The sequence below is a fragment of the Erythrolamprus reginae genome, chromosome 3 (assembly GCF_031021105.1).
Source record: "Erythrolamprus reginae isolate rEryReg1 chromosome 3, rEryReg1.hap1, whole genome shotgun sequence".
Lineage (NCBI taxonomy): Eukaryota > Metazoa > Chordata > Lepidosauria > Squamata > Dipsadidae > Erythrolamprus > Erythrolamprus reginae.
In genome coordinates this window covers 157,893,952-157,911,328 of record NC_091952.1, presented here as the reverse complement: position 1 = coordinate 157,911,328, position 17,377 = coordinate 157,893,952, and the positions used below count along the sequence as shown (strand labels likewise).

Here is a 17,377-nt window from a genome sequence, read left to right as displayed (position 1 = left end):
TTTTGAAATACCACAGTTCGGTTTATATAGATTTAACCAGAGGTAAAATAGGTTTTAATTTTATTACCAAATAATAACAGTTGTTGTTGATATCATTCCAGGATTGGTGCCACTTCAGACGGTGACTATGAAGTATGGAAATTTTATTTCAAACTCTACTGCTTCCTAGACATTGAGCATGTACCAAAAGATAGTGTGGAATTTGCATTTATGTTCGAACAGGTAAAAAAAAGGAGTTTTATTACACAAAGATGCACTATATCTATGGTGCCATTTAGATAAAATGACTGTAGGAAAGTACCAAAACAAGTTATTAGCAAATGAGGTTTAAATTTGGTTTTTATGTCAGATGTTATTATATAATAAGATAGACCAAGGCAAGTGTCCAGACACAGTGTGTTGTCTGTCATTAAATGTTTTGGGAGGAGTATAGTTAATCTGGGAAGACATTGCTGTACTCCACCTTACTGGCTATCTCCAACTAAACATTTGGCAATCTTGAACACTACCCAATTTCAGCAATGGGCTGCATGTGGGAGAAAAAGCTAAAATGAAATCTAGACAAGGCACGGGTACTGTTGATAAGGAGAAACTTAAATGTAGGATGTAGATAAGATCTGTTTGGAATGAGGTTGGACTCCCCCTTAGCTGTCACTAGATACATAATACATAATTTGCAACTCTGACAAGGAATAGTTTGGATCAATTGTTACTAGTTCTGATTATTTTTTCTTTTTTCGAATACCATTTCCTATTTTTGGTAGTTTCTGATCTCTTGAGAATCGTGCTATTTAAACTCCAGACTCTCTAGCCAATTTGAAAAGCAAAAAATAAAATAAAAAAATTACACAAATGCAAATACCTTAAGCAGTTCAAAGTCCTTCACACCACTTACATTATTGTAATTTACTTTCTTCCAAGTATTTTCCCACAAGTGCAAGAACCATTTTTTTTAAATCAGCCAACTGTTGATCCATTGGTTGCCACACAACTTGACCAACCACCTTGTTACCCAAGCCTGATGTTGTAGGTTGAGAGAGAGTGGCTGACCCAGAGTAACACAGCTGGCTTTCATGTTTAGGACAGAACCTAAAATTCAGTCTCCTGGTTTCTAGGCTAGTGCTACTACACCAACGGAGTCTCTACTTATCTTACTGTAAGATTTACCACAAAATAATAAAACAACTATTCTAAATGATAGCTCCAGGTCAGGGATGGGTCAGGCACAATGTTGCTGCTTAGTTGATAATCACTTGATGAGTTCCTGGCAGTTGATGAATTCCTGGTAGGTCCAGTTTATTTATCAATCTCTTAGTCAGTAGTTTACAGAAACAGATATAGAATTCAGAATGTTATGACATGTTTTTCCCCCCCTCCTTAGGCACACGAAGCTGTGATTCAGGGCCATTTTCCAGCTCCTGAAGAAACCCTCCAGGTCCTTGCTGCCTTGCGACTCCAGTATTTACAAGGGAATTATTCTTCATCCAATGTTACAGTACCGGAAATGGAAGATGTCTATCCCTTGCAGAAGCTGAAGTCTCGTATTGTTCAATCTACTAAAATTTTTGTGCCAACGGAGAGGTTTGAGAAGAAGCGGAACAACTTTCTGGAAGGGACTCTAAGGAGAAGTTTCCGGAGCAATTCTATTACTAAGCAGAAGACAGAAGAAGATCAGATGCTTAATATGTGGATTAGGGAGGAGATCTCTGCAGTCAGGACTAGTATGCTGGATAAATGGAAAAAAATGCAGGGAATGACTCAAGAGCAAGCAATGGCAAAGTACATGAATTTAATTAAGGAATGGCCTGGCTATGGGTCAACACTCTTTGATGTAGAGGTGAGCATGCCATACTTGCCACCATATAATTATGGACTAAGAGGTTATAACTAAGTATTATAATGTGTAGTGTGCAATACTTAAAACGTCTGCATTATAATTTCTACATTCCCTCTTCTCCTGAATTTATTTGCTAGCATGGATGGGAGACCTTTAATAAGAAACTGAGAAAAGGATAGTAGTAGATGATAGCAACATTTCATGTGAAAGAGAGAAAGAGAGAGCATGCCATAGGGAACAACTATTTTTCTTTTCAAGGTGTCATCAGCTTTTTTGTTTTGGAACAAGGTAACAGTACTGATAATCCTCACTTAACAACATTTATTTACGACAGCTCTGAAAAAGCAACCTAGGACTGGTTCTTGAACTTTACAATCTTCACAGGGTCCCTGTGGTCACATAATCTCATCCAGGTGCTTGGCAACCCTTGCACATTTACAACAGTTACAGCGTCCCAGGTCATTTAATTACCATTTATGACTTTTGCAAGTAGGCTCAGTAGGAAAGCCAACAGGAAGTTGCATGTTATGATCATATGATGTCTTTTTAATAACTGCAACTGGGATGCTGGACCTGCTGGCACTAAGCAGGGCTATTGTGTGATGTTTCATTTAACTGCCTCATCACTTAATAATAAAATAAGAGTTGCTAGTCCCAATTAGATTCATTAAACAAAAACTCCAGGTAATCTACACCAACAAATAAGAAAAGAAACAAAGCTACTGGTGCTCAAACAGGCTTAAAATGGAATCATTGTATGTCAATGAAAAGGTGTTTTGGAGTGCATGATAGCATGTAGTACCAGTCTGCAACTATTTAAGCATCCCCAACTGTTTTTGGGGTTACACAGCTACTTTTGTACTTAACACTTGATCCTGGGGAAAAGATGTGGCTGCTTTTAAGAATATAGCAGAAAAGTGTTATGATCATGCCTTTGCACATTCTAGAGCTCAATTCAAATAACAGAGAGAGAGAGAGAGAGAGCAGCACCTCAAGATCACTCATTCACACATACCCCATCTTCATTGCCTTGTTTCCACACGTTAAACATTTTGTGCCCTTTTTGGATTAATTTTGACATCCAGATATTAGGAAAGTTTTAGGCTTAAGAAATCTAACTTTAAAAGGAAATTGTCTCTTGATATGTTCCATGCCTTGGGTTTTATCAGGTAGTTTTTAATAAGCAAGTGTTCAAGGGATTTTATTCACATGTTTTATTGTGTAATATATACTTACATACCCATTACTCAATTCTTTTTTTGAAGTAAGTAATAGTATGCAAACATTTTCAACGAATTAGGCAGTTGACTCATTAAACAAAATAAAAGACCATGAGAAAATTTTGTTGAAGATATATGTTGAAAATTAATACAGAAACCGACACGGTAATCATTCCAAATTTGTTTTTACAATTGTAACAAGCAGCAGCAATAATCTATACTATGTTTCCACCATTCATCTTAATGTTATTTTTTTCTTTCTTTAGTGTAAAGAAGGAGGATTTCCTCAAGAGCTTTGGTTAGGCGTTAGTGCAGAGGCGGTTTCTGTATACAAGCGTGGAGAGGGCAGACCATTGGAAGTATTTCAGTATGAACATATTCTCTCCTTTGGAGCGCCACTTCCTAATGTGTACAAGATTGTGGTGGATGAAAGAGAACTGCTTTTTGGAACCAGTGAGGTGAGAGAAAATTAGAATTGAACAAGAATTTTGGAAATCATTTATTCCTTTAAAATGCATACATGCTAGCTTATTGTTCCTCCTGCCTTCATCTTTTTAACTGCATATGTAATTTCTTGGCTTCTTCTAATCCAAAAGATCAGTGGTCCCCAACATTTTGGGCACCAGGAACCGATTTTATGGAAGATAATTTTTCCACAGACCAGGGGAAGGATGGTTTTGATTTTGCTTGCCCCAACCCCACTCACCTCTAGCTATGCAGCCCAGGCCCTAACAGGCCACATAGTTGGACTGTGGCTCAGGAGTTGGGGATTCTTATAATAGATGGTATTTCATTCAGTGTATCTATTTAGATAAAAATCTTCCAGTTTCTTGTTTCTTGCTTCTATTAAATCATGTAATTAAGGGCCAATGTAACAAAAAATGTGCTTCTGGTTTTCCTGCCTGTGTGAGATTGCAGATGTATAATTTTATATTTGCACCGCACGTGCTTCACAACAAAGACAGTAGATTGAAATGTGATTTTGTTTTGATATTATCTTGATGTAGGTCATTGATATTGCCAAACTGATGAAAGCCTATATCAGCATGATTGTGAAAAAACGTTACAGCACATCTCGATCAGTGAGTAGTCACGGAAGCCAAAGCAGCTGCAGGTGAAGTTGGAGAATCTGTCTTGTTTGGCCCTCGCTATTGGAACATCTCTACCAACCACGTTTTCTCCAAAAATGGTGGTCTGCACCTCTTCCAGGAGAATCTGAGCAAACCTATAATTATAAAGTGTTTGCATATTGCCATACGCAACATGTGCTTATGAACATCAATCCACAAACTTTTTTTTACCTCTAGAATAGCATACTCTATGCCTTAATATAATATACTGTCTTCTGAACAGTAAGAAGTGCCTTAAAATATGTAAGCCCGCCTGCATTGACCTATGCTATATTAGCAGAGGGGGTGTATATCTGAATAAACCACTTAGGATAGTAAACAGAATGTAATACAGCCATTTTTGCACTAACTGGCTGGTTCATTCATGAGAAAGATGATTCTGTGTCGGAATGCTGCAGGCAGCTTTCTTTATGGACTTTACGAGGCAATGTTGTATCTTCCCCTTTTCCCGTAATCTTTTGTATGTGTGCATGGATACAATTCAGGTCAATTCTGCTAACTTTATTCCATGTTTCACACACATTTAAAATTAAAAGGGAATAATAATGTGCAATGATGTAAACAGTCTTTCTGTATATTTTAATAATTCAGAGCTATAATTGTCTCAATGTTAGAGTGTCTTTATTACACTAGTTTTATTTACAAATTTGGCAAATTTTTCATAGCAATTCTTGTACTTTCTTTCAGAGATATTTTTTCGCCCTTTGGTACATATACGTAATGCATCTATGTTTCTGTACTGCTGTATTTAACTCATGTAGTTGAAAGAAATAGTATTTATAGACTACTCTTGATATGGAAATGTCATTATCAGCACAATATCCAATCATTTGTCTCCAGTCTATGAAGCTGTTTTTAAAAATAGTAAACATTTATTTTAAAAGGACTGCTTTCATGGAATTTTTGTGTGCTGGGTTTACAGTTTTACTAATTGTAAAACCTTCTGTAAAGGAAATCTGATTTGATGTCAAGTTGAGGAAGCAATGACATATATTCTACATATGATTAAATTAGTACATAATTCTTGACCTTCCTCCAGTCACAGTGGCTTGCAATATAAATATTAGCAGTTTTCAAAAACTTCAGTTCCATATCCTGCTGTTCTACAGTACAGTATATCTGAAGTGATTTATAGTACTAAAACATCTTACGGAAATTCAAACAGCAAAATCCTCAAAACAGTTACAGTATTGCAATGAAATGATATTAACTATACACAACTATTTCTTTTCTGTACCTGATAACTCATTAGCAGTCATTAGCAATGATTACAGTATTTTGATAACTATTATGATAACTTGATGCAGTCATTAGCAATGATTATTTGCTTCTATTTTGTTCCATAGCTACTGTTCTTTATGCAATACACGAAATAAAATACAAAATAAAACAATAGTAGATAAAAACCAAGATAAAAAGTTCAGCATCTGGGTTAAAGACAGCCAACAGTAACAAAGTAATATACAATACATAAATCAGAGTAACAACCTCGGCAAATAATATGAATGTACATTCAGTACTAAAATACATTTATTTCAAGTTTGAGGAATTAACTGCTGAAAGGTCTGTTGTACATGCCCTCCCAAGTCTGTACATGAAATGCTTCATAAATACCATTTACGTCTCTTTCATGTCTCCCCTTGTAAAAAGGAAAGAAAGAGGGAAAGGTAGCCTCAGTCATCTGAAAATTACAAACTATGTCCACTTACAGGGCTTTGGGGGAAAATACTTGGACTTCTTTCTTTGAAGGTGGGGTGGATAGCCTAGAGATCAGCATTCTCTGGCACTCCCTCTAATGTCATTCTGATAACAATTTAATTGCTACTTTAACAGGTAGTACTAAAACAGAAAATTTAAATTTATTCATGCTTACTGGAAATGACTTATTTTTATATCAATGGTTCCCAAGAAAGCCCTATCATCTTCTTACCAAAGTCAACAATTTAGATAACTGGGAAAGATAAAATATTCATTTAAGATTAGAAGAGAAAAGTGATTAAGAATACATTTGGCACTCATAGTACTAAATTGGAAGACAAATTGGGTATGATATCTGAAATAGATATAATATTTCTACTGACATACTATATTCAATACCAGAAGCATAAATCAATTACTGGGAACATCAGCAGACTACTTCTGTGCTCAAGTTCTCTTTGCAGACTTCCCATACATACCTGGATAGGTATATTAACGGGATATGTATATGAGTCCTTATTTGGAAAAAGCTATCCACATTAATAAGCAATACAATTACATTGTTTAAGGACAACATATTTTATAAAACAATGTGGACTTATGAAATAGAAGAAAAGGGGTAGAGAAAGATGAGTGTTTCCTATTTAAGCTGCACCGAGTCTACGGAGAGGGGCGGCATACAAATCCAATAAATAAATGAATGAATGAATGAATGAATGAATGAATGAATGAATGAATGAATGAATGAATGAATAAATAAATAAATAAATAACAGTTTTCAATGTAAAGTCACATATTGTAGATTGGTTCCAAAGGTAGGGGAATAATCTTAAATTTTCATTAAGGATCCTGAAAGCTTGCTCAAAAGACACAAATAACAGTTTTCATTTTCAGCATTCATACTCTATTTCCACTGTTAGAAAAGTCATATATCTCCTTTCATAAGTAGAAAAGGGAAATTTTACGACTTCTGGGGTGGTGCCATGGTGGTGTGGTGTGGTCGCCCGATTTTCTGTGTCCTGGATTGCCAAGAATGGTGTGCGATTCTTTGGAGGAGATTGCAGAAAGAAAGGGGACAGTTTACTGTAGAAATAGAAAGGTGAGACTTCCTGCTGTAGCAGGCAGAAAACCCTGAAACCAGGCTCGGAAGAGATCAATGAAAGAAGATGATCCAGAGGAATAACAGCTTGAACCTCACATAGAGGAAGGAAAGTGAGAGTGGAACAGTAAGCTGTCTGATGAACTTTGTTTATTGAAATGCAGAGCTCTGAGTGTGGAATGCTGAGAATCCTCTGAAGGGAGAATTTGGCTTAGTGGAATCAGAAATCGAGAAAGTCTCTGTAGAGGAATGGATGGCAATGAAAGCTGAAAGGAGCAGTAAAAGATTGAAACAGCTAGAAAAAGCAATACAAAAACAAAAGAATAACAAAACCCCAGGACCAGATAATATTTACAGCAAAATTTTACAAGAAATTACAGAATTCATTGGAAAAGTTATTATTGGTAACATTTAATGAGGTTTTAAATAAAGGAGAAATTCCTAAAACTTGGGCAGTCAAAAATAACACTAATACCAAAAGATAAATCAGGAAAACAAAAGATACAAAATTGCAGGCCAATCTCACTGTTGAACAAAGACTACAAAATTTTTGCAACGTTAGTGGCTGAAAGATCAAAAAATATAATCAATAAACTCATCAATTCAGATCAAAACGGTTTTCTTCCAAACAGACACATCAGAAATAATACGAGAATGATCTTGGACACATTAGAATATTATGAAGTAAACCTGGGGAAACCTGTAGTTCTCATGTTCCTCAATGCCCAAAAGGACTTTGACAACCTAAATTGGGATTTCCTTATAAATAAATTAGAAATGATGGATTTTGGTCCAAAGTATATTGGAATGATTAAAACATTATACTCTAAACAAGCATCCAGGATAATTATAATTGATGATTTAACTCATAAATTTGATATTAAAAAAGGTGTTTGACAAGAATGTCCATTGTCTCATTTGTAATTTATATTTTCCATAAAAACACTTTTACAGCAAATTAGGCAAAATCCAAATATCAAAGGGCTTAAAGTTAAGCAACAAGAATATGAACTTCAGGATTTCACAGATGACTTGATGTTTATAATAGAAAATCCACTAGAACTAAGGCCAAAACTATTACCAGAAATAAATAAATTTGGAAATGTAGCAGGCTTAAAAATCAACAAGAAGAAAACGAATAACTAAAATGTATTAAAGAAACAAATTCAAGAGTTAGAAGGAAAATTGAAAATCCAAGTCGTCAAAAAAAATAAAAATATTTAGGAATAATACTGACAGCTAAATGTTCAACAATTAAGAAAGGCAATTACATAGAATTAAATAAACAAATAGAAAAAGATTTGGAGAAATGGAATAAATTACCTATTTCGTTGATAGGGAGAATTGCAATTATTAAGATCTCCGTATTGCCAAAACTACTTTATCTGTTCCAAAAATTTATTTGGGCAGTGGAAAAAACAAGAATCAAATTAAAATATTTACAGGATAACAGAAAACAAGGGGGCTTTGGATTTCCAGACTTGGAAATATATTACCAGGCAGTTATACTGCAATGGATAATGGATTGGATACTTTTTAGTAATAAATAATAATAATAATTTATTAGATTTGTATGCCGCCCCTCTCTGAGGACTCGGAGCAGCTCACAACAACAATACAACATGTACAAATCTAATATTAAGAAACAATTTAAAACACTCATTATAAAAAGAAAAACAATCACACAACCTAAGAATCCATACATAAAACCATAGTAACTAGGGGTATATTAATTTCCCCATGCCTGGTGACATAGGTGGGTCTTCAGAAGCTTTCGAAAGGCAAGGAGAGTGGGGGCAGTTCTAATCTCTGGGGGGAGTTGATTCCAGAGAGCTGGGGCTGCCACAGAAAAGGCTCTTCCCCTGGGGCCTGCCAGACAACATTGTTTAGTCGATGGGACCAACTCTGTGAGACCTAATCAATCGCTGGGATTCATGCGGCAGAAGGCAGTCCCGAAGATATTCTGGTCCGATGCCATGTAGGGAATAAAAGAATACTAATACGCGAGAGACGTGATCTACAGGTTGGATAGCACGAGTTCTTATGGGATGAAAAACATAAAACACACTATTTCCAAAACCACAAAATTAGAGAATCGCTATACAGTAATACCTCATGATACGAACTTAATTGGTGCAAGGAGGAGGTTCGTAAGACGAAAGGTTCGTAAGATGAAACATTGTTTCCCATAGGAAACAATGTAAAGTCAATCCGTGCAACCAAAAACCCCCCCACAAAAAAACGGCTTTCAGCGACTGCTGGGAAGCCGCGCGGCTGTTTTAAAAGGTGACAGCCGGCCTGGGGGCTTCGGGGTTCGGGGGTGCTGGCAAGCCCCCCAGGCCGGCTGGGAAGCCGCGCGGCTGTTTTAAAAGGTGACAGCCAGCCCGGGTTCGGGGGGGTGCTGGCAAGCCCCCCAGGCCGGCTGCGACCTTTTAAAACAGCCGCGCCGCTTCCCAGCTGTCTCCTGAAGCTGAACGCTAAAGCCGAACTTCCGCGTTCGGCTTCGGGAGACAGCTGGGAAGTGGCGCGGCTGTTTTAAAAGGTGACAGCCGGGCTGGGGGGCTTCCCAGCAACCTCCCGAACCGAACCCGGGGTTCAGAAAATTTTTGCCTCTTCTTACGAACTTTGTTCGAGTTACGAACCGGCGTTCGGGAGGCTTCTGGGAAGCCCCGCCGCCCGGCTGTCACCTTTTAAAACAGCCGCGCGGCTTCCCAGCAGTCTCCGAACGCCGGTTCGTAACTCGAAAAAAGTTCGTAAGAAGAGGCAAATTTTTTCTGAACCCCAGGTTCGTATCACGAGTTGTTCGTAAGACGAGGGGTTCATATCTTGAGGTACCACTGTATATAACATAAGCCAAAATAAAACACCAGACTTATAAAGAAATCCCGACCTGTTTCTCCAGTATGGAAGCAATTATTCACCCCAACACAATAGACAAACATAAAACGCATAAATGGAACATACTATCATATGTGGTGGACCTGCCCAATAATCAAAAAATCTGGGGAAAGATATACATCTGGCTCGAAGAAAGAACAGAAAATTAATATGAAATCAAAAGTATTTTTAATAGGAATATTTGATCAAAAATAGAAAGAAAATATTGGTATATTATATTACATATATTGACAGCTGTGAGAATATGCCTGGCACAACACTGGAAACATTTTAGAATGCGCAGAAAAAATTTAGAATGCGTAGAATTAGATAAATTGACCAGAAAGAAGATTCAAAATATTTTAAAGTTTGGAATTTGTTCTATAATTGGTTGGAAAGGAAGAATAAAAAGAAGAAAGAAGATGTAGAGATGTATATCTTGATGTTTAATAAAAGAATGAATATAAGATTTTACAAGTTTGAATATAATGCATATATATATTTACCAATAGATAAGTAGATAGAAACTGTAAATGAAATACAGTTTATATGAACTATATATAAATGAAAATTTAATGTTAAGACAGTTTACCATAGAAATGCCAAAGAGCTTGATATGTATATTGGTAAATGTGTTGTTTGTCTTGTATATAAGTTTGTCCTTTCTTTAATGTTTTTAATGTTTGTATTTAATAAAAATCATTAAAAAAAGAAAAAGGAAATTTTACAATAAAGAGAAGTGGAGATATCACAGGTTTTATACTGTAGATATGATAGTTCAAAGGAGAGATTAAAATACAATCTATAAATATACAAAATGTACAGTATGTTCTTCACAAAGTAAATATCTTGGAAAATTTTGATTACTGAACATAAGAAGAAAAATGTTTGCGGAAAAAATCCCCCTTTTCCCCCTAGATTCAACTTTACATTCTGACACAAAATGTTGGATTTGCTTGTTTGTTTATTTAAGAAAATTTATATGGCCACCCAACTCACTCTCAATGATTCCAGGTGGCTTATTCCAAAAATCAAATTTTCTTTTAGCCTTTTGCATTTATTTGCATTAATAACAATTGTATTTATTATTTTAATAAAATTTACAGGTCGTGAAATTTGATTCAGATCAGTCTTTGGTACTCTGCAAACAAGTTTTTAATTTATAGATTTTATTTCTTTTTGAGCAAAGAAAAGACTTTCAGAACTGGGGATACTTCATGGTAATTAGAATACTTTAACTCAATGGGGGAGGGACTGCCATTCTGGTAAGTAATAAAAGGGGCTTTGAAGTAAGCTCCACTGGATTGGAACAGATGTCATAAATTGATTGGTAGTCATCGCAATTTGTTGCAGCCATTTGATATCTTAAAACAAAGGCAATCTTTCACTGTATGATCGTATTAGATCATATCCTGATAGATCATATTAGAAATCACTAAAGATTACTCAAAGATACTAAGCATGGGATACTATTGTTTGCTGACCAAAGAAGAACATGGCATTAAAATTCTTCTTTGACAAAATAAAAATACTAGAAGTAAATACTGTACATGTTTTACCTGATAGACTTATTTTTAGCTTTGCCTATCAAAAGCGTTTATCATACATTTGACAACAGTAAACAAGACAGAATTAGCCTTCCCCTTCTCTCCATCCACCCAGCTGGGATATTCCCCGATGAATAAAAATGCAAACAACATTGAGTGAAATCGATGTAGTGCAATCTAGGTGGCAGCTCTCCCCAATCCCAGTAAAGAGGGCATGGGAAATCTTTTGCCGGGAACTTTTTAAATGATACACCAAATATGGGAGGCTAAGACAAACTTTTGATAACATTGTGGGAGAAATGCTAAATAAATATTTTGAGAAAACAAAGGCAAGTATTTTTTTAAGGATACTAGTGCATGTGGTATGCACTTTTTAAAAAAATATGAATACCTGCATGAAGAGATTTTTGCAAACGGACCTGGCCAAGAAAATAAATGAGAAAGAAGAAACGATTGTTAAATCAGGAAAAAAACAAATAACCAATACTGACTGCTATGTTATCACACTTCTTACTTATCTGCCAAAGCAATAAATCATCTGCCTCCATTAGTTCACTCCTATGCGTTTCTAATGCCTGGAGCTTTGGCTTCGGTGGTGAGCTTGCAACGTATTATCGCAATCAATAATACCCTATATTATATAAATGTGTATAAGAGTATGAAATTATGGGATAATAGGTAGCTGTGTGTGTATATTATATCTGTAGTGTGTGTGTGTGTGTGTGGAAATAACACACATATAAATTATATAAATAAATACATTTCCACAGAAATTTTTCTGTGGAAATAACCCTGGTATTCCCAAATGTGGGAGGAAGCAACTTTTAAATCCCAGTAAAGGTATATCTGTCTGATGATACCTAAAAAGGTTGAAATAGATCTATGACAGCCTCCCTTCCTTTTCACTTATCAGCAAAATGTGTTTGTGTATCATGTCTCGCTCCATCCACCACCGTGACGTTGCACCATAGACTATCCAGGAGTTGGCTTTAGTCCAGGTCGGGGAGGAGATCCCTCAGGAGACCATCCTCAACCTCACCAGGAGCATGCCCAGGGGTTGTAGGGAGGTCATACAGGCACGTGGAGCCCACACACAATACCGAGCCTCATTTTGACTTGTTTTAAGGACATTACACCAAAGTTGGATCAGCCTGTGTTATGTTTTTCCACTTTAATTTTGTGTGTGACTCCAAATCCAGGCCTTCATTGGTTAATAAATTTGATTTCCATTGATGATTTTTGTGTGATTTTGTTGTCAGCACATTCAACTTTGTACAGAACAAAGTATTCAATTATATGTGTTTGTGTGTGTCACGTTTTTGCTGAATTTGAAATATATATGTATCTCTCTATATATAAAATAAGGAAAAAGAAAAAATGTTTGAGTATATAATAGGCATAACTAGGAAAATGTGGAAATGAGAAGGAAAATAAGATGGCATAAAGCTGTATTAATGGAATTATATTTCACATGTATATGTGGTGTACATATTTGTTTTGTATGTTGTATTGTTTGTTAGTTGCTTTTTTAATTGGATAATTGCAATAAAAATATTTTTTTTAAAATACCCTCTCCAAATTTTCCCCGTTCCTCCCCTTTCTCAACGCGCCCCTCTAGACAGACACACGCGTTATTTGCCCGCCGCTCGGACCGGCCTCTTCCATCCTAGCCCCGAAACCTATCCTACCCCCGTCCACCCGCCCCCTTTTAGATTTTCTTCTTCTGCACTCTCTTGCACGCTTGGAGACCCTGCCCCCAAAGCAGCCAATCCCCAAGACTGCCTAGGCCCATCGGAGGCTCCTATTGGCTCCTGTCTTGAAAAAGGGGCGTAATAGGAGGCTTGGCTATGCCCGGATGTTTAGGAGTCTCCGCTGGCTCGCTCGCCGCCTCTGTCTGGCATCGAGGGCTGTAAAGCGACATGGATGGCGGGGAGGAGCAGGTGATGATGTTGCCGCCGAGCCCTCTGGAGGGGCCCCGGGTGGAGGAGGAGGCGGCGGCGGCGGCGAAGCAGGAAGAGCCGGCTGCCGAATATTGTGCCGTGATGGAGGCGCTGACTTGGAAGAGGCCGTTCTGCACCCTGGCCGCCTTCCTCTGCGCCAACCTGCTCTTCTGGTGAGCGACGCAGCCCCGCATCTCAGTCCTCCGGACGGTCCTTGTAGACTCCAATAGAGATTTGCTTCTTTTTTTCCCATCCTCCTCCTTCTCTTCCTCTGGGCCCAGTTTTTCCCCCTCCCCTCCTGTAATGCCTCCGTTCTACCATCTGTTCCTTGGATCGCGCAAGAAAAGGTGTTAAGGGCGCGCTCGTGGAAAGGGTGCTCCTGAGCATGTACAGAGTATTAGGCGGGCTGATCTGGTCTACGGTGATTATTGCAGAGAAACGGGATGCTGCTAAAGTACAAGTACTTTACCAGTACAAGTGCACTAGAGTGCCTTCCGTCCCCTGTCCTATTGCTCTCCTATATCTCCTATACCTTTCTTCTATTCCTATATTTCTTCTTCTATTCTTTCATTGATATGTTTTATTCCTATATCTTCTATTCTTTCTTAGATATATTTTACTATAAGTATATCCTCTATAACCTTCATTATGTATTTTACTATGTGTATACCCACTAAAACCCCTCATTGTGTATTGGACAAAATCAATCAATCAATCAATCAATCAATCAATAGAGGATGAAAGGAGTAGACCTGTGTGGCTTATGGGCAGGTTTCAATAGGCTAACTCTAGCTACTTGGCATATCTGTTTGCTTAATCCTTCTAAGCCACCTAAGCCAGGAGCCTTCACTTCATCGTGTAATAGTGAATTTCATCATTTAATTAAGGCACAGTAGGAAGGATTTTTCTCTCTCTCCCCCCCCCTCCCTCTTTGTGGAAGAAGCACAACTGGTTTCTTCATCTTTTAGGAAGGAAGGGCTTTTATGGTAGACAACTTATTTATCCTGGGTTAGGTTTGGATTCTGTTCAAATAAAAAAGATATCTGTGCTCCACAAATACTTTTGCTATTTCCGCTGAGCAGCTACCTAGGAGCTTCTAATGGGTTGTTTTTCTTCTGCATCCTTCTGTCTGTTTTTCTTTCGCTTCTTCAAAGATGGTGGTGTTGCAAAATATGTCCCTGAGGGACACACACTGGAAGGAAAGAATGGAAGCCCATCGGAATAAGTTAAATGGTAGGGGAAGGAACAAGGGAGAGAGATAGAGACTAAGTGGGGAAAATGGGTAGAAGAATAATTTACTGTATTTCTTTGTTTGTGTTTGTTTGTTTGTCGAGCATGATATAAGGTTACCGAGAAAGTATAAACATGATTGTGAATACATAAAATGCATAAACATGGTGATGAATACATGAGATGGTTACGAATATACGGTGACATAAGGACAGGGAGGATAGGCAGGTTGGTGCGCTTATGCATGCCCCTTAGACAGTAATTGGGAAGGAATGCAGTGTGGATGGGAAGGTGAATCAGCTGCAACTAGATGATGCTAGGGACATCAAAAGCACCTAGAGAATGCTTAAAGGAAAGGAGGAGCTACAACTGACACGGAAATGCAAAATAAAGAAAATAGTGACAAATTCTGCATGTGATCCTTGGTTGGATTTAATTAGTGGGGTAGAGGGCAGAGCAGCTGACTGCAGGCAAAGCCATGTGTAAGCAAAGCCATACCTGTAGCAGAAGCCACAGATAGGCTGGGGGAAGTAATAGCAAAATAAATGCAGAGCAGAGCTGGGAGGGGACCTGTTCACATCAGCTTCCAGCTCTGTTGGGAGAATTTTCCTACTCCACTAGCCAACAAGTGCACAGGGGGAAAAAGCAACAGTGACAGCACAAAACAAGAGATAGGTAAAGAATCACATAGCAGTATGATGAAGATTTTCTTGGAATCTATTCTTTTTCCCCCCAGCAAATCTTCCTCAATAAAAGAGATTTTGAAATTGGTAGTGTAAAAATAATGTGTTTGGAACCTCAAATTAGCTGGCATATCATACCGTGCAAAACAATCCTATGGGATTGGCTTAAGTCTCAGAGTGTAGTTGTGTTATTCAAATCCAGAAAATTAGATTGAATCAACAACTTAATAATAGGTTCACAGGTTATGTAAATTCAGCTACTTTAGTTAGTTGAAATCATCAAGTAAGACTTTAAGCCTGGTTTCTATGGTCCGCATCTTAACCTGCTATCGGTTATATTTCAGAGCTGAGATTCAAAGGATAGCTGTTTAAATTATTCACCTTATGTATTATCTTTTTATTCTGATAATATTACAGAATTCTAGTGATTTAACATTCTGGGGGTTTAGTCTATCGCTTGAGTTTCGAACCTGGGCTGTTGTCTTTCTAGCCAACCAGCCCAGTTTCTTAACTGCTGAGCCACCGCACCGCCCAAATTCAGAGGCATTGTGTTTTATTTTCATCCAAGACTATCTTCCATCATCAGAAACACCGTAGGCACATTCAACTTTGTACAGAACAAAGTATTCAATGAGAATATTTCATTCATTCAGATCTAGGATATGTTATTTGAGTGTTCCCTTTATTATTTTGAGCAGTGTGTGTGTGTGTGTCCATATCCATATCCATATATTTATTTATTTAATTAGATCTAGGCACTGTTTTGACTTCAAAACAAGTCCGGGCGAGTCACAGCATCAAAGAAATTACCGTACTAAATGTACAATGTAAACAAGATGGTATCCAGCCAATTAATACAAAACATGTACATTGAGAATCATCTTCTTCCTACGCCAAGGGAGGGGGAAAATATTATTGTTCATGACTTACCTAAGTTTGTCATTGCTTTCCCCAGGGACTGAATTCTGCTTCACATTATCCATTTTTACCTTCTGGTGGTGCCAAAGAAAACAAAACTTTAAGCAGGTTGACTGACAGCTTTTGTAACAGATGTTGTAACAGATTTCTACTTTTCACATTTAAATTATGAAACTAAAATTTCATAATTACTGGAGTCTTTCTAAAGAACTTAAGTCATTTTTAGGTACCAAAGTAGTTTAACACACATTTGTTAGTGTTTGGTATTTTAAATTCAACTGTTATTTCTTTAATTCTGCCATTCTAATAATAAATTTAAACTGAAATGAGAATAGCGTGGGTATGTATTTCACTTTTATGTTCAGAATAACTCTCAGTTCTTACAGTTCTTTTTTCCATTTTTTATTCAAAATGTTAAAATACAAGATGAGAAAAAAAGAAAAGAAAATGTGGCAAAAACCTCCACACATAAATTGTCACCCCAATTGAACACTGATATATTTTTAGAATAATATTGAGATGCTGTGGCACACCCATTAACTTTAGTAAGACCCTCGGTTGTGCAGTGGTTAGAGTGCAGTATTGCAAGCTACTTCTGGCTGCCAGCAGTTTAGCAGATCAAATCTCAGTAGGCTCAAGGTTGACTCATCCTTCCAAGGTCGGTAAAATGAGGACCCAGATTATTGGGGGCAATATGCTTACACTATGTAAACCGCTTAGAGAGGGTTGTAAAGCACTGTGAAGCAGTATAAGTCTAAATGCTATTGCTATTGCTAGTATGTGCCGTATCCTGTTATGATCTACCCAATCAAAAATCTTGCTCTAGTCAATAGAGCAACAGTAGGCCATTTTTAGTTTCTTTATCTTTCTTCTTTCCATCTTGTTTTCTGCTCTTTTGTCTTTCTTTTGATTTTTTTCCACATACAGCATTTCTTTCTTCATTTATAAACCTATTATTCTTTGTAATAAGTTATTTAGCCATCTGACAAATTAGCATAATGTTTAGGAACCTTCATCATGCATTCTGATTTGGGGTTCAGACTTGTTTAAACATTTCAGCCACATCCTGCATTTTTCTTGGTAATAATTTGCCCCTGTATTGTTTTTAGATTATTTATCCCAACTTTATTATTTTTATAAATAATTCAAGGCAGCAAACATACTTACCATATTTTTGGGGGTATAAGAGGGTCGAAAT

The 17,377-nt window shown here is 37.2% G+C and overlaps 2 protein-coding genes across 3 annotated transcripts in view; both read left to right on the top strand.

The window, feature by feature from the left end:
• Positions 1-5,070, top strand: part of MYO10 (myosin X) — a 177,513-nt gene extending 172,443 nt beyond the window's left edge. The window contains exons 38-41 of the mRNA XM_070747109.1: positions 102-222; positions 1,382-1,837; positions 3,324-3,515; positions 4,065-5,070. Of these exons, the coding sequence (XP_070603210.1) occupies positions 102-222; positions 1,382-1,837; positions 3,324-3,515; positions 4,065-4,175 (880 nt within the window). The 3' untranslated portion in view covers positions 4,176-5,070. The remainder of the gene's footprint in view (positions 1-101; positions 223-1,381; positions 1,838-3,323; positions 3,516-4,064) is intronic.
• An 8,162-nt stretch (positions 5,071-13,232) lies between these two features.
• The window catches only part of RETREG1 (reticulophagy regulator 1), a 64,601-nt gene continuing 60,456 nt past the window's right edge, over positions 13,233-17,377 (top strand). For both annotated transcript variants that reach the window (XM_070747100.1, XM_070747099.1), the window contains exon 1: positions 13,233-13,521. In XM_070747100.1, the coding sequence (XP_070603201.1) occupies positions 13,328-13,521 (194 nt within the window). In that variant the 5' untranslated portion in view covers positions 13,233-13,327. The remainder of the gene's footprint in view (positions 13,522-17,377) is intronic.